The sequence below is a fragment of the Schistocerca cancellata genome, chromosome 12 (assembly GCF_023864275.1).
Source record: "Schistocerca cancellata isolate TAMUIC-IGC-003103 chromosome 12, iqSchCanc2.1, whole genome shotgun sequence".
Taxonomy (NCBI): Eukaryota; Metazoa; Arthropoda; class Insecta; order Orthoptera; family Acrididae; genus Schistocerca; species Schistocerca cancellata.
The window spans coordinates 18074235-18089253 of record NC_064637.1 but is presented as its reverse complement, the minus strand read 5'-3'; the positions used below and the strand labels follow the sequence as shown (position 1 = coordinate 18089253).

Sequence of the window (15019 nt, the reverse complement as noted above, 5' to 3'; positions counted from 1 at the left end):
AGTACTATTTTCCCTATGAGTAAATGTTTACATGAATAGCCCATTTCACTTGCCTTTGTTAGAAGGCATTTTTATAATACGGAGTGAACCAGAACTCCACCGACAAAAGGTGGTTCAAGGACCCATTCCGAGTGTCTTGGTGTAAGGGACCTACGGTCTGCGGAGGTTCGCTCTAACGTAATAATATAATTACCACTTACTATGCTTGTTGCCCCATTTACCTTTGTTGTGCAAACATCGGCACAACAGTGAAGAAGGCTGTAACATGCAACAATTGGAACGTACAACACACAACCACAGTCTAATATATACAGTCGCGACAGTCTCGCTGATTTTTGTTTTACACCGCGACAACAGCGCCCCAAGCGGTGTACAAGCTACGCTGCTGAATACGGTACTCAGTAAATGTAAACAGTATCGTTTATATTCATTTTTAACATGGTTTTTACGAAAGGCAGCGTATGTAGCGCAATCAGCTGCAGTAATAATAGGAAGACGACACCACATTTGTCATTTGTCATTTTTCAGGTTTCCTAAGGACCCTGAGAGGTATGAAACATCACATTAGAGCGCTCTTTATTTACGATTTTTTTCTGAACTGTATTGAATTACTAAATTTGTTTTTCTTTTTTAGGATCAAGAAATGGTTAATAAATAGTAGAAGACAGGACCTGCTGCAAAAAGATGTCATTTGCACAATAACGTGAAGTTATTACATTTCGAGTCAAACCGGTTCATGAGCGCGGAAAAGAAGACATTAGTATGGAATGCAGTTCCTACGTTATTTGACGTGCCGAATAAGCCACAACTAGCGACGATGAAGAGAAAATTGCCATACAAACGTGAAAGTGTTACTGCAAAAACAATAAAACTGTCTCCTGACACAGAAGAAACAGCTACCACAAGTGTTCCTACACGAGAGACATATATAAAATCACTAACAACGGAATCTGCAACACAGACATCTTTTGAAGATGAAACGCTTAGATTTCGTGAAATTATTCGCGTGTTGGAAAATCGTGTGAAATATAAAAACGTGCAAATCGTTAGACTTCGTACAAAATTACTACATGACAAGGAAAGTGCCCATCGTAAGAATAAACTTCAACCGCAGCGTCACAGGACACAAGTACAAAAGGACAAGCTCATTTTAAAAAGTATTGCTTCCAAGTACTTGAAAAAAGATGCTCTCGATTTATTGATAAGCCAAATCAGTATACCATTGAATGGAAAACGTGGTGCGAGATGGAAAGATGAAACTGAATTATTTGCACTTAATTTGTTGTATTATAGTACTCAGGCATACAGTTTTTTATCACACTGTTTTAGCCTTCCATCAGTACATACCTTACAAAGGGATGTGGAAGATATACAATTAAACTGTGCGGTAAATAATAACATATTTCATCTTTTAAAGCAGAAAGTTCAGCAGTTACCAGAAACTGATATAATTCTTAATTTGCCTATGGATGAGATGTCACTAATGGAAAATATATGACGGCTCTAGGGATTGTGTTATTGGATTTGAAGACATGGGTTTCATACGTACATCTGTGGTTGCCAATACTGCATTAGTTATAACGATTAACGGCATCTTCTCAAATTTTAAACAGGCATTAGTATATTATTTCTCCAAAGGACCAGTACGAGCCACCCATCTGACGCGCATATTTTTGAAGTTGTTAAAAAACTCACAGTGATTGGTTTGGTTGTAAAAACATGTGTGACTGACCAAGGCTCGAATTTTGTGGAGTGGAGGCACAGACTGGGTTATCACACCAGTTAATCCATGCCTAGTACATGAAGGGAGTAAGATCTACTTTTTTTATGACACCCCACACTTGATAAAAAGCCTACATAATAATTTATTCAGGTATAACATTATCCACACAACAGATGAAGGATGGATTGGCACTGCTTCATGGAAGGACATTTGTCAGTTGTACTCAAGTGATTGTGAAAGGAAGTACGAGTTGGCCCCCAAGCTCACTAAAAGAGCTGTCCAACTGCCAGCATTTTCAAAAATGAAGGTTAGCACTGCAGTTCGTGTGTTGAGTCATACAGTAGCAGACGGCATTGAAACAATTGTTACTTGTGGCACCATATCATCTGCTACTGCTACTGCAGATTATTGCCAAAAAGCAAATGATATTTTTGGCATATTTGATGCATTAGTGTTAAAGGGCCTGTATCCTTAAGAAACTGCATTACAAGTGCCTCAAGACATTTAGAAATATTAAAGACACTGAAGCCAAGGATACAGTCACGGAAATTTGTAGATGTTGATGGGAAAGATTTTTCATCTAGGACTTCTAGGTAACATAAGCGCTTTGAACGTGTTTGTTGATGATGGTTTGGATGGAACCAAGTTATATTTATTAACACGCAAAATTAATCAAGATCCACTGGAAAACGTTATCTCAGCGATAAAGCATAAAGGTTGTTTTTGTAGCAACCCATCACCACGACAGTTTTGTGCTGCATTCAATAATTGTGCTTTAAGCAAATTAATGAACACACACAGTGTAGCTACCTCCAATTGTGAGCGGATCAACTGCGGTCAGACAATAGTGGACAAGAAAGCAGCGCCCAAATTACTTGTTTCACCTCTGTTGGACATCAGTGACAAGAGTTCAGTGATCAGACTACTAAATGTGGAAGTCCAAACAGACCTCGGAGAAGCAAACAGCATGAGATATGTGTTTGGTTATGTATTAAAGAAACTGCTTCCAATTCATAACTGTTACAAATGTAGGACAGTACTTGTAGATGGCAGCCAAGACTTAGATGCAAATGACAAAGTTTGTCATTTTAAACGTTATGAATGCAACTTTAGAAGCCTATTTATTTGTACAGAAGATGTCAAAGAATTTTTAACTCATCGTGAGACTAAGATGACTTCCACTTTTGATGAATATGCTCACATAAGTAATTGTGGTGCTTCCTTTGTGAACATGTTGATGGACATCCCAATTTTCCACCTGGGTGCTGTGCTGAAACCAAGGTGCTGTTAATAAGACTGTTTATATTATTAAATTCAGGAATCAAGACTTAGTCTGTAGGAGCAAGAGAAGAAATAAAAAAGTGATGAAGCTGGTTCATTTGGGTTGCTAAAGTGTTAGGACTGGCTAATTCATTTAATTTTATTTTCGTTAAATGTATCAATGGGATATAATAAAGTTTTAAAACATTCATGCTTTTTTATTGAGATAACCTGATACCACAAAGAATAAGATGGAAATTGTATTTTTGTAAGCAGGCTTCCTGCAAAGCAGAACGTAATGAAAAGAGATGTGTCGCTTCATTTTTACACAAGGAAGAGCATCTATATACTTTATATGTGGGATATACAGTGTGTATTCTCTTACTTTCAGTGGAATAAGTGCGACTGTATGCTACTTCTTAATTATTTCTTCAAGAATATGTTGCAGCTTATTTCACTTCATTCAATAGTTTGTGCTCTGTTTACTTATATTTCACGATTTTTTATGTCACTTGCTGTTCTCCTAACACTTGTGACGCAAAAATATACTAACTAATTTGTAAATTACGTACAAGACTAATTAAAAACAAACATTATTTTTACGTCGCATCTGCCGTCAGAGGAAGGCGAGCTTTCTGGCCGCTAGGGGCGCTAGTGTCGCTTGAACTGTCAAATGGTAACAACTTTCACAGCAGTGAGTGCCGCGACTGTATATATTAGACTGTGACACAACACACAGTAAAGCGACAACATTCAAACGATGCGAAAGTACTGCATGTGGGCTACTTCTCCATCATTAGGGCCCGGTTTCTAATGACATGAATTGATGATGATGATTATGTGTTTAAAGGGACTGAAGTACTGGGTAATTCGTCCTAATGAAATAAAAAAACAGCGAAATATGCAAGCATTTATGACCTAAACCTTAGATGAATATGACCTTAAAAATAAAATATGACTTTATATACGTTTATTTAAAAACATATTTGTTTAAAACTTAGATGAATATGACCATAAAAATAAAATATGACTTAATATTAGATTAGGAAATGAGAAACTTAAAGTAGTAAAGGACTTTTGCTATTTAGGGAGTAAAATAACCGATGATGGTCGAAGTAGAGAGGATATAAAATGTAGACTGGCAATGGCAAGGAAAGCGTTTCTCAAGAAGAGGACTTTGTTAACATCAAGTATAGATTTAAGTGTCAGGAAGTCGTTTCTGAAAGTATTTGTATGGAGTGTAGCCATGTATGGAAGTGAAACATGGACGATAACTAGTTTGGACAAGAAGAGAATAGAAGCTTTCGAATGTGGTGCTACAGAAGAATGCTGAAGATAAGGTGGGTAGATCACGTAACTAATGAGGAGGTATTGAATAGGATTGGGGAGAAGAGAAGTTTGTGGCACAACTTGACTAGAAGAAGGGATCGGTTGGTAGGACATGTTTTGAGGCATCAAGGGATCACAAATTTAGCATTGGAGGGCAGTGTGGAGGGTAAAAATCGTAGAGGGAGACCAAGAGATGAATACACTAAGCAGATTCAGAAGGATGTAGGTTGCAGTAGATACTGGGAGATGAAGGAGCTTGCACAGGATAGAGTAGCATGGAGAGCTGCATCAAACCAGTCTCAGGACTGAAGACCACAACAACAACAACATACGTTTATTTAAAAACATTTAATACAAAATTCGCTTCTGACCAAGTCTTTAAGACTTACTAGGACTTATTTTAACAATGTCTGCATGTGTCTGGAAAAAAACATCAAGTACTGTGAAAACAATAACAACTAGCTAAACAACAAAACCATGTTTGTTTGCTCATCCTCCGCAGAAAGCACAGAAATATTTGTTGCACTCTATTTTATCTCTCCCAGACGCGTTTCGCCTTTTTCACTTTAAAGCGTCATCAATGGGATCTAGAATGATACAATTTTGTTTTGATGTGTGTTATTTGTAGTTTAAGAAATACTTCACATCTCATTTTATATGTAAATAAGGGCTTACTTACAGCTCTTCGTGTTTTTTGTTGACATTTGCATTTCCTCTCATCTGGTCACCTGCTGGCGGCCGCACTGCAGCTCTAAGCATACTTTTATGTTCCGACCTTTTTTCGTTGTCTATTGTCATTTCGTTTGCCCTTATTGTAGTGATGCACTATCAGTCTTCTGTCACCAATTTTAGATATTTGATCGAAAACTGTGATTTTAAGACGTAACTACTGTTTGGTTTCTTTAGGTACATGTTGCCAACTTAGCGAAGTATGCGCTGAAAAATAATGTCTACCAATTTCTGTCATGTTTGTTTAAATAAACATGACAGAGGTTACGTCTTGAAATCACATTTTTCGATCAAATATCTATAATTAGTGGTTGATAGTGCATCATTCCAATAAGGGCAAACAAGATGAGAAATGGAAAGAAAAAAGTTCGGAACATAAAAACATGGTTATGTTTCGTGAACAGAGCTGTAGTGCGACGCTCCAGCGTGTGGTCAGACAAGAGGCGCCAAGCAAAAATACGAAGAACTGTGAGTAATCACTTATTTACATAAAAAATGAGACTTGAACTGTTTTATAATCCACAAATAACACACATAAAAACAAAACTGTATCATTCTAGATTCCACTGATACAACCTTAAAAGTAAAAAAGGCAAAACGCGTCTGGGAGAAATAAATACAGTGCGAGAAGAAAACGCGATTTTTACCTACTGCACACCACTTATTGAAAGTACTGCATCCCAAATTAGTTAACACGCCCTGTCAGTCGTCAGTTTCTGCAGAGTTGCACTGGATCACAAAGAGCATTTTCAGATTTTGTATTTCCAAAGATCTACCGTTGTCGCTAAGCATAGTTTTGCACCGGATTTTTTCCCGTATCTGTACTAAACCTTACTTCTTTCCAAATTTCATCATTCTAGGCCAAGGGACTTAGATGAGTAAGTTTGCAAGTGTCAAAATACATGACTCGTGATCGTATTTTTTGATTGTATTGAGGTAGATGCTTAAATTTTTCTAAATCGTCAGTGGTCCATAGATCTTACTATGTGACAGTTTCAACTTCATAGATCTTACGTTCCTGAGAAAAAGGGTTATTAACAGTCCGACAGACAGACGGACACAAAGTGATCATAGAAAGCTTCCGTTTGTGCCGATTGCGGTATGGAACCCTAAAAACATGTTTATTTTGAAACTGTGGTTTGGGCCCCTTATAATCTTAAAAGAAGGTAGACGTAATTACTTTGTATGTCCTTATTCGGCTGAATTTTCCAATGCTCAGCTGATGCGGGGTCAGCAGGTGTGAATTGAGTCAGCATTCGCCTCTCAGACATTACGTTCCCTAGCGTTAAACGCTCAGTGACACTCGGTCAAACACGACGGTTGGGTTGGCAAAATCGCAACGGCTTTCCAGGTTATATTTAACAGAATTTCGGAGTTTTGAAATGTGTTCGCTGTCGTGGAAATTTAATTTCTTCCTCATTCAGTTCATTTCATTGAAACAGGTGCCCATAAATGTCTTTACTTCCTGTCACCGTACGCGGGTTTTCCTCCTGGGGAAAAGATTTTCGGCTAATATTATTGGTTAAGGTGATATTTTGGTCAACGCAAAAGATTTATTAAGATCCAGAGCGCCCAAAGTATAGCTTAGTGATTCGTGACATCTTACTAGCTGAAGCGACGATCGTGAGCATTTTAGTCGTAACTTTTGGCTTCACTCTGTATTGAAAGTAACTTTTCAGACAACTAGGTTATAAAAATATTATAATGGTGTTCATTAGTAGAAAGTACAAGACAAAAGAATGAAGCATTATGATTAGCGGAAACTATCATTTAACGGCTGATTGTTTGGGAAAGTAAGGTGCGTTTCAAAATCAGTATCGTAGTTTGTGGTGTGCGTACTGTAAGACCTTTGGTACACACACCATCAGATTATTTGACTTGTCGCCCTAGCAAAGTAGGCGAGTGTCAGCAATATGTCTCGTGGTCTTATCGTGGTGTGTTTATCTTCTGCCATTAGGTCAGACGATAGAAATGCCACTTGCACGCTTAGAGTAGCAGATTGACGGTGACCAACTTTAAACAGAACTTGATTAATTTTCACACACATTTATTAAAATAATAAAAAATATAGACATTACGTAACTTGATTCTGGATGCTGTTTACAATTGACAGTCTGAAGTTCCTTTGGTCTTGGTACGTTAATCTTATTCTCACATATCTCTGATACTTGACAATGTGTCTGTTCATTTCTCTTCATGGCTACATACAGGGATATGGTAATCTTATTAGGTGCAGACTGAAACTTGACTATAGACTAATGCAGACCGGTACAGACTAATGCAGACTGGTACAGACTAATGCAGACTCGTACAGACTGGTACAGACTGATGCAGACTGACTAATCGGAGGTCTGTACACTCGTTATAATACCTCGCGTGTTCAGGCATCACTGCGTGAGTGTGATCCGCGAGCAGAAAAGGTTCTACGTTAGCAGCAATCTCATTGGCTGTGTTACATATTAATACGCGGATCGGCGGAAGCAGAATTTGGTCCGTCTCTAAGGCAGCGCCATCTCGTAGTGTGGAGACGGACGAGCGCTGCGCCTGCGCTGTTGTGCTGAGCGGGGCGCGCTCTAGTGGGGAAGTTGTGTACGCGCTGACTACGCTGAACTGTGTACACAACATGTTTTAAAGGTGTTCCAGTATTTATTACATTCAACATATAATTACAGATTATACATCAAAAGAAAGAGCAACTCAAATAGATTTTCTTATAGGTGTTCAATATGAGCACCATTCGTCAGACGGCCCACATCAGGTCGATAGGCGAGTTCTTCCCAGACATTGATCAGTGTGTCTGGAGTAATAGTTCTGCAGCAACTGCTTTAGTCCTGTTTCTTAAGTGAGGCAGATCAGCTGGTAGCGGACCAGTTGAAGTCTAGGCAGGCAACGAACTCGACAGCAGCGATTTATGAAATGTGTTGTTTCACTGTATTGGAATTGTATATACTGAAGAGACTTCATATTTGTATGTCGCCATTTACTTCCGACACCGTTGTAAACTGTCAAAGTATTGTCATTTATTTTACTATAATAAAAATCCATTAATACGATTTGCTTGAATTGTTGTCTAACGATGTGAGAAAGCAGGTTTCCTAGGCACCCGATATTAGACGAGTGGGCAGGACACAACTAATTTTTTTTTTTTTTTTAATAACGTAATTGCTCATAACGATGTTAATAAACGTAGTTGAACATCTTAATGATTTCTGTAGTTCTGAATTTTTAAAATGTTATCCATTTATTAAGTTTTCAATTGTATAATAAAATTTTATACAATTACACAGGATGTTCTACAAATCATGTCACACAGTTCTAGAGGTTGTAGAAGAGATTTCGTAGATGAAATTATACACAGAAACTGACGCCCGGAAACGTCACCCTACGACGCTACAGAGCGTCAAAGTTATTGGGGCCGGCGCCTGTAAATACATGTGTGTATATATATATATATATATATATATATATATATATATATATATATATATATATATATATATATATATATATATAGAGGGTGATTCGTTGATGATGTTACAAACCTTGTAACGTGTTGGAGAACGATAAATGTATCAGTTCGAGGTAAGCGTCCCTGTACCACAAAGGAACGAGTCGAAAGTTATAAGCGAAAATCATTCTGATACCTCTGACAGTGGAATACATGTTCTTGCTAAGATTGTAGGGTAGGCAACTTTGTGAGGTAGTAGTATGCACCACAAGAAAAAAATGTCCAGTAAGCACGGGCTCTAAAATGCATACATGAGGAGCTGTGGACACACTTCTATTGTGCTGTATGGAACTGGGGGCCTAGAAACGACGGAGAAGCTTCGTCCCGGCCGTAGCCCTCAGCGGTTAACAACCCCACAACAGGCTACAGCAGTCCACTCACCCCACCACCGCCCCACACCGAACCCAGGGTTATTGTGCGGTTGGGCCTCCGCAGCACCTCCCCGGGAACGTCTCACACCAGACGAGTGTAGCCCCAGTGTTTGCGTGGTAGAGTAATGGTGGTGTACGCGTACGTGGAGGCAGCGTTTGCGCAGCAGTCGTCGACATGGAGTAACTGAGGCGGAATAAGGGGAACCAGCCCGCATTCGCCGACGCAGATGGAAAACCACCATCCACAGACTTTGCGGCACACGGATCTCGACACTAGTCCGCCGGGCGGATTCGTGCCGGCGACCGGCATGCCTTCCCGCCCGGAAAGCCGTGCGTCAGACAGCACGGGTAACCGGGCCGGCTTGTGGAACACTTACTCGTCTTCGCTGGTGTGAAACGTATCTCCTCTACTTAACAACCCCACGTCGCTCTTGAGATATGCATGTTAGAGCCATTCCTTACCAGACCTTTTTTGTAGTTTTTGTCCGTACCACCAACTCTGAAATTTGCCTACCCTACAATCTTAGCATCAACAGAACCACTGTCAAGAGGTATCAGAATGGTTTTCGCGTATAACTTGCGACTCGTTCGTTCCTGGTACAGGGCCTCTTACCTCAAATTCATGCATTTATCCTTGACCATCATCCTTGAAAGTTTGAGTCACGGAATCCCCCAGCGTATACATACGTCTAGAGCAGGGGTCTCCCGCGAGGGCCGGCAAACCGGCCCGCGTTAGCTGTCCGGACACCCCCGGTATCCGGCCCCCAAAATATTTGAGGTGGCACCTATACTGGCAACAACTGAGTTTCGAGGCCTATCACGACCAATACACCGCGAAATTGTCGGAGCTCTGTCTTTAGAAAGCGGAAGGTCATGGTTAAACTTGTGGCTATCCACAATAAACAGACAGACCATTCTCCGTGCGATAGGGGAAAAAAAGAACGGTTAACAGACTAGTTTGGCGAAAACATTTTAAGTAAAAAAATTCTTTGCATTTTATTCTACTCACGAGTCTGGTGCAAGTCTTTCAAATGGACGCCACTTCGGCGACTAGCCTTAGTAATCGATCATTATGGAAGATGCTTCTTAAGCGAGGTTTCACTTTCTTTTGATTACGTTGTAAAATACATAGCAAGTAAATCGTATAAAATATTTTTATTTACAGGCTATTTAAATAAAATACAATACCTGGTGTACATAGTGATATTGGTTGTAGAAAAATAACTGTATATCTTGAAAACTCACAGTGTTAGAGTATTCACGTAAAGAAATTTAACATCTTAGTGATAATTAGGGACTTTTATGTAGCTGTAACCTTCCTTTCATAATTACCTTCAGTTGTGGATCAAGTTTACTGGTGGAGATAATCATCAGCGACTTCAAATGCTCATCACTTAGTTTTGATCTGTAAATACTTTTTGCATGTTTCACTTTGGAGAAAGTTTTTTCACACAAATAAGTAGTGCCAAAAGCGGAAAAATGTAAATTTGGAAACCGTGTGGATGGAAGACACTTATAAAATTCCAGTAATGTTGACTTTGGATGTTTTTCTTTAAAAAAGTCGCTACATTGCAAATCAATAATTTCAAACTGAAGTTCTGGGGGTAACGCTTCTATATCGACGTCAAAGGGATTTTGAAATATCTTGATATCGTTTGAATTTGGATCGATATCTGAAAAACGTGATTCAAAATTAATTTTTAAAGCGCCCAAAGCTTCAATTGCGAAAGTTACAGGAAACGCACTCTCAGTTTGTTGACTGAATGTTTGGCATGTTTTAAAATGCGTGAAGCATACTTTGTTCAACTGAGATTGAAACAAAGCAATCTTTTATCGAAAGGACTTAACATGCGTGTATAAAATAGGTAGAAGCTGGTTTTCACCTTGCAATTTTAAATTAAGGTCATTCATATGTTTAGTTAAGTCTGTATAAAATGCTAGCTTCCATAACCACTCACCGTTCCGTAACTCAGCCAGAGGGCGATTCCTTTCGTTCAAAAAAATTTCAATTACTGTTCGGAGATCAAAAAAACTGGTCGGAACTTTACCGCAGCTAAGCCAGCGTACTGCAGTATAATACGGCAAGTCGCTTTCCTCAATATCTTCAAGACACTGGCGATGACTGAGTGCATGGGATCTGATATAATTAACAACTGAAATGACTGGCTTTAAAACTTCTGACGTATCTAAATGTTTTCCACACAAAGACTGTTGGTGAATAATACATTGCACTACTAATGGTTTTGAGCCACCGTCATTTTCTACGGCCTTAGAAAGGAGAGCAACAACACCTTTATTTTTCCCACACATGTTTTTGCCACCATCAGTTGTAATACATTTTAATTTATTCCACTGAAGATTGTTTTTCTGAACTGCCCTTTCAACTCGTTTAAAAATATCTTCGCCAGTGATCGTCCCGTGAATACTGTGAACGTGAAGGAGCTCTTCATACACTTCATAATTTTTGTCAATCCCTCGAATAAAAAGTAATACTTGAGCAGTATCTGATACATCTGTTGATTCATCCACGGCTAAAGAGAACCAGTCTAAGTCTTGATTTTAGTCACGCAGTTGTGCTGATATATTTTGTGCAATGTCATATATTATTCGACCACAGTGTTTGCCGACAAACTTATGTTTTTACATAAATTAACTTTTTCTGGACACATTTCTTCTGCTGTTGCAATAATGCAGTTCTTAATTAATTCACCGTCGGTAAATGGCTTACGCTGTTTCGCTACTAAATGAGCCACACGAAAACTAGCACGAGTTGCTGCATGTTCTTCAGCATTTACTTTCTTAAACAGCGACTGCTGGATGATTAGCTGGCGTTTCAGAGACTCATACATTTCTAATCGTTCGCATCCTGTAAACTTGGAGTAATTCTGAGAGTGCTTAGTCTCATAATGACGTTTTATATTGTATTCTTTGAAGACTGATATTGCTTCATTGCAAATAATACACATTGGTTTGTTCCTTGACTCCACCACGAAATACTGACATCCCGACTGCACTTTAAAAATTCTACATTCGCTGTCAACCTTTCGTTTCTTTTCCATATTTGTACAGAACTTCACAAAAGATTATAACCTGAAAATAAAACTGTGCTATTTAATACTAATAAAAGTAGGGAGTAGCTGTCTAAACAAAATGCAATGAATTTATTTTTAAGGTACTTTAATTACTAACTAAAATACTCACACTTACACTGTAGTTCCACTAAAAAATAGTGAAAAATACTCAAATCGTGCTATACGTATTTCGAGTTTCAGATTTTCCTTTTCTCTTCGAATTCAAACTTTGAATTGTCCTACACTTGTCGTCTCACCTACTAGTACACCGCAAAAACACTAAAAAAACTCGTGAGACACTCGAAACATAGACACAATCACGCAACAGAACTATCAAATATATGCTCTGGCTCTGCTACTCGTTACAAGACTACATAAATAAAATTATTGTTGCGCCGCTTGAAATAACATAGCGTTGACATACTCTACCTCTGTTACGTCTTGCAGTAATACTGGTGCTAACAATGATTTTGAGACTTCGTTAACTTTGCAGGACGCTTTCGTGAAGAATATCCAGTGACATACTTTGTCGGTGAAATTCGCGAGAATAAAATACCCCAGAATTTCGGTCAGGTACGTCCACCAATCAAAATTATGGAATTAAATAAAAATCGTAGTTCGTTTCAGTGCTAGCTATTCCCACAACCTTAGATTTTGGTGATTTCATCCTCCCTTAGCCTTACATTACGGTGACCATGGAGTGCTAGGGTGCTTTAATCCCACTGCCCTTATGACTTCTTGGAGGAGTCAATGTGGCCCGCGGACTAAAAAGTTTGGTGACACCTGGTCTAGAGGCGCCGGCGCCTCCAACACACGCTCGGTACCCTCGTTGGATGATGTTTGCAGACATGGGTCCCTACGTAAAACTTGATCTCTAGAAGTGGGTAACATGAATTTCGAACCATGCTGTATAATGAGCCTCAATTGCTGTATTACAGGCTTTTAATCCGAAAACTGTTGTAAAATGCTATTTTTGCGAGTCATTTATCACAAATCACCTCAGGTTTTGTCAAGGTCATTAGAATGTAAATACAGGGCGAGTCAAAAGTCCTTGGACATCTTCATAAGTTGGAAGATTAAAGGGAAAATTGAAATGTGATGATGGGAACATAGGTTTGACGTGGGGCCGCAACTTTTGGAGTGAATGTCATTCATGGCCGCTATCCTGAAATCCGCCATTTTGGATTCAAGTCATTATTTTTACATGGGGAGGGGGGTGTATGACATATCAAACAACACTCGCTTGAGCTCTGGAATTTAGTGGTGTAATTTGTTTTTGTCTATCTTCAAAATGGTTCAAATGGCTCTGTGCACTATGGGACTTAACTTCTGAGGTCATCAGTTCCCTAGAACTTAGAAGTATTTAAACCTAACTAACCTACGGACATCACACACATCCATGCCCGAGGCAGGATTCGAACCTGCAACCGTAGCGGTCGCGCGGTTCCAGACTGTAGCGCCTAGAACCGCTCGGCCACACAGGCCGGCTTGTATATCTTGTACGGTTTACAAGTGATTAATGTGGTTGCGGCGACTGCAGTTGTGCATTGCACAGGATGGACAACACGTAGAACATGTGTTGTACCAGTCGGTATGAAGGTAATTTCCCAACTTTGAACATTAATAACCTCTAAACTGTACAAGACGACAAAAACAAATTACACCACTAAATTCCAGTGCTCAAATGAGTGTTATTTGATGTGTCATACACCCCCTCCCATGTAAAAATAATGACTTGAATCCAAAATGGCGGATTTCAAGATGGCGTCCATGAATGACATTCACTCCAAAAGTTGCGGCCCCACATCAGACCTATGTTCCCATGATCACATTTCAATTTTGTCTTTAATCTTCCAACTTAAGAAGGTGTCCAAGGACTTTTGATTCGCCTCGTATGCCCGTGAACTGGGCGCTGTTACTATCTCCCTCCGTGCCCTCGTTGTTTCTCCAGCGCAAACACGGCGGTGGTGTGCCTCCTGCGCAACTCTTGAGTTGACACTGCCGGGAGAGAGAGTATGGGGAGTGGCCTACTTACCGGCGCAGCTGCTGTCGGACAGGATACGCACCGCCGACTGCGTCAGGAGCGCCAGCAGCAGCAGCTGCAGCCTCACTGCGACACCCTGGGCCCGCATGGCTGTCTGCAGCACCTGAAACATACAGGATCAGTTTCAAAGTCTGGGACGCGTCTTCTCCAGTTACAGGCGGAACATAACGTCACGTGAGAAGGGACCAGTCGTGACTACACTGTGAGTTCAAAGAGTTTCGAGACTGGATTAATAAAATATAGAGCAAATCAAGATGGCGGCTTCAGCGCATCAGGTGTTCTACATAGTGTGTCCCCCCTCCAATACCCACTTCATTAGAAAGCACAGGCGTTCACACAGCCATGTGAAACTGTCAGAAGAGTCCTCCTTTGGGATGTTCAACTCGGTCGCATCGCACTTCCTTTGATCTTGGTGAACCATCACATAGCCATACCGTAGTTTGTCGTTTTGTAGTAGATTCATAAGCACCAAGCCTACCTCGTCGCCGGCCGCTGTGGTTCTTGGCGCTTCAGTCCGGAACCACGGGGCTGCTACGGTCGCAGGTTCGAATCCTACCTCGGGCATGGATGTGTGTGGTGTCCTTAGGTTAGTTAGGTTTAAGTAGTTCTAAGTCTAGGGGACTGATTGTGGTGTCACCGCCAGACAGCACACTTGCTAGGTGGTAGCCTTTAAATCGGCCGCGGTCCGTTAGTATACGTCGGACCCGCGTGTCGCCACTATCAGTGATTGCAGACCGAGCGCCGCCACACGGCAGGTCTAGAGAGACTTCCTAGCACTCGCCCCAGTTGTTCAACAGACTTTGCTAGCGATGGTTCACTGTCAAAATACGCTCTCATTTGCCGAGACGATAGTTAGCATAGCCTTCAGCTACGTCATTTGCTACGACCTAGCAAGGCGCCATTACCAGTTACTATTGATGCTGTAAAACATGTACCATCAAGAGCGATGTTCACCATTTATGGATTAAAGTTAAGTATTCCACA

General features: G+C 40.2%; 1 protein-coding gene across 1 annotated transcript in view; it reads right to left on the bottom strand.

The window, feature by feature from the left end:
- LOC126109832 (putative carbonic anhydrase 3) overlaps positions 1-14123 on the bottom strand; it is a 123407-nt gene extending 109284 nt beyond the window's left edge. The window contains exon 1 of the mRNA XM_049914892.1: positions 14027-14123. Within this exon, the coding sequence (XP_049770849.1) occupies positions 14027-14123 (97 nt within the window). The remainder of the gene's footprint in view (positions 1-14026) is intronic.
- Between the last annotated feature and the right edge of the window lie 896 nt (positions 14124-15019).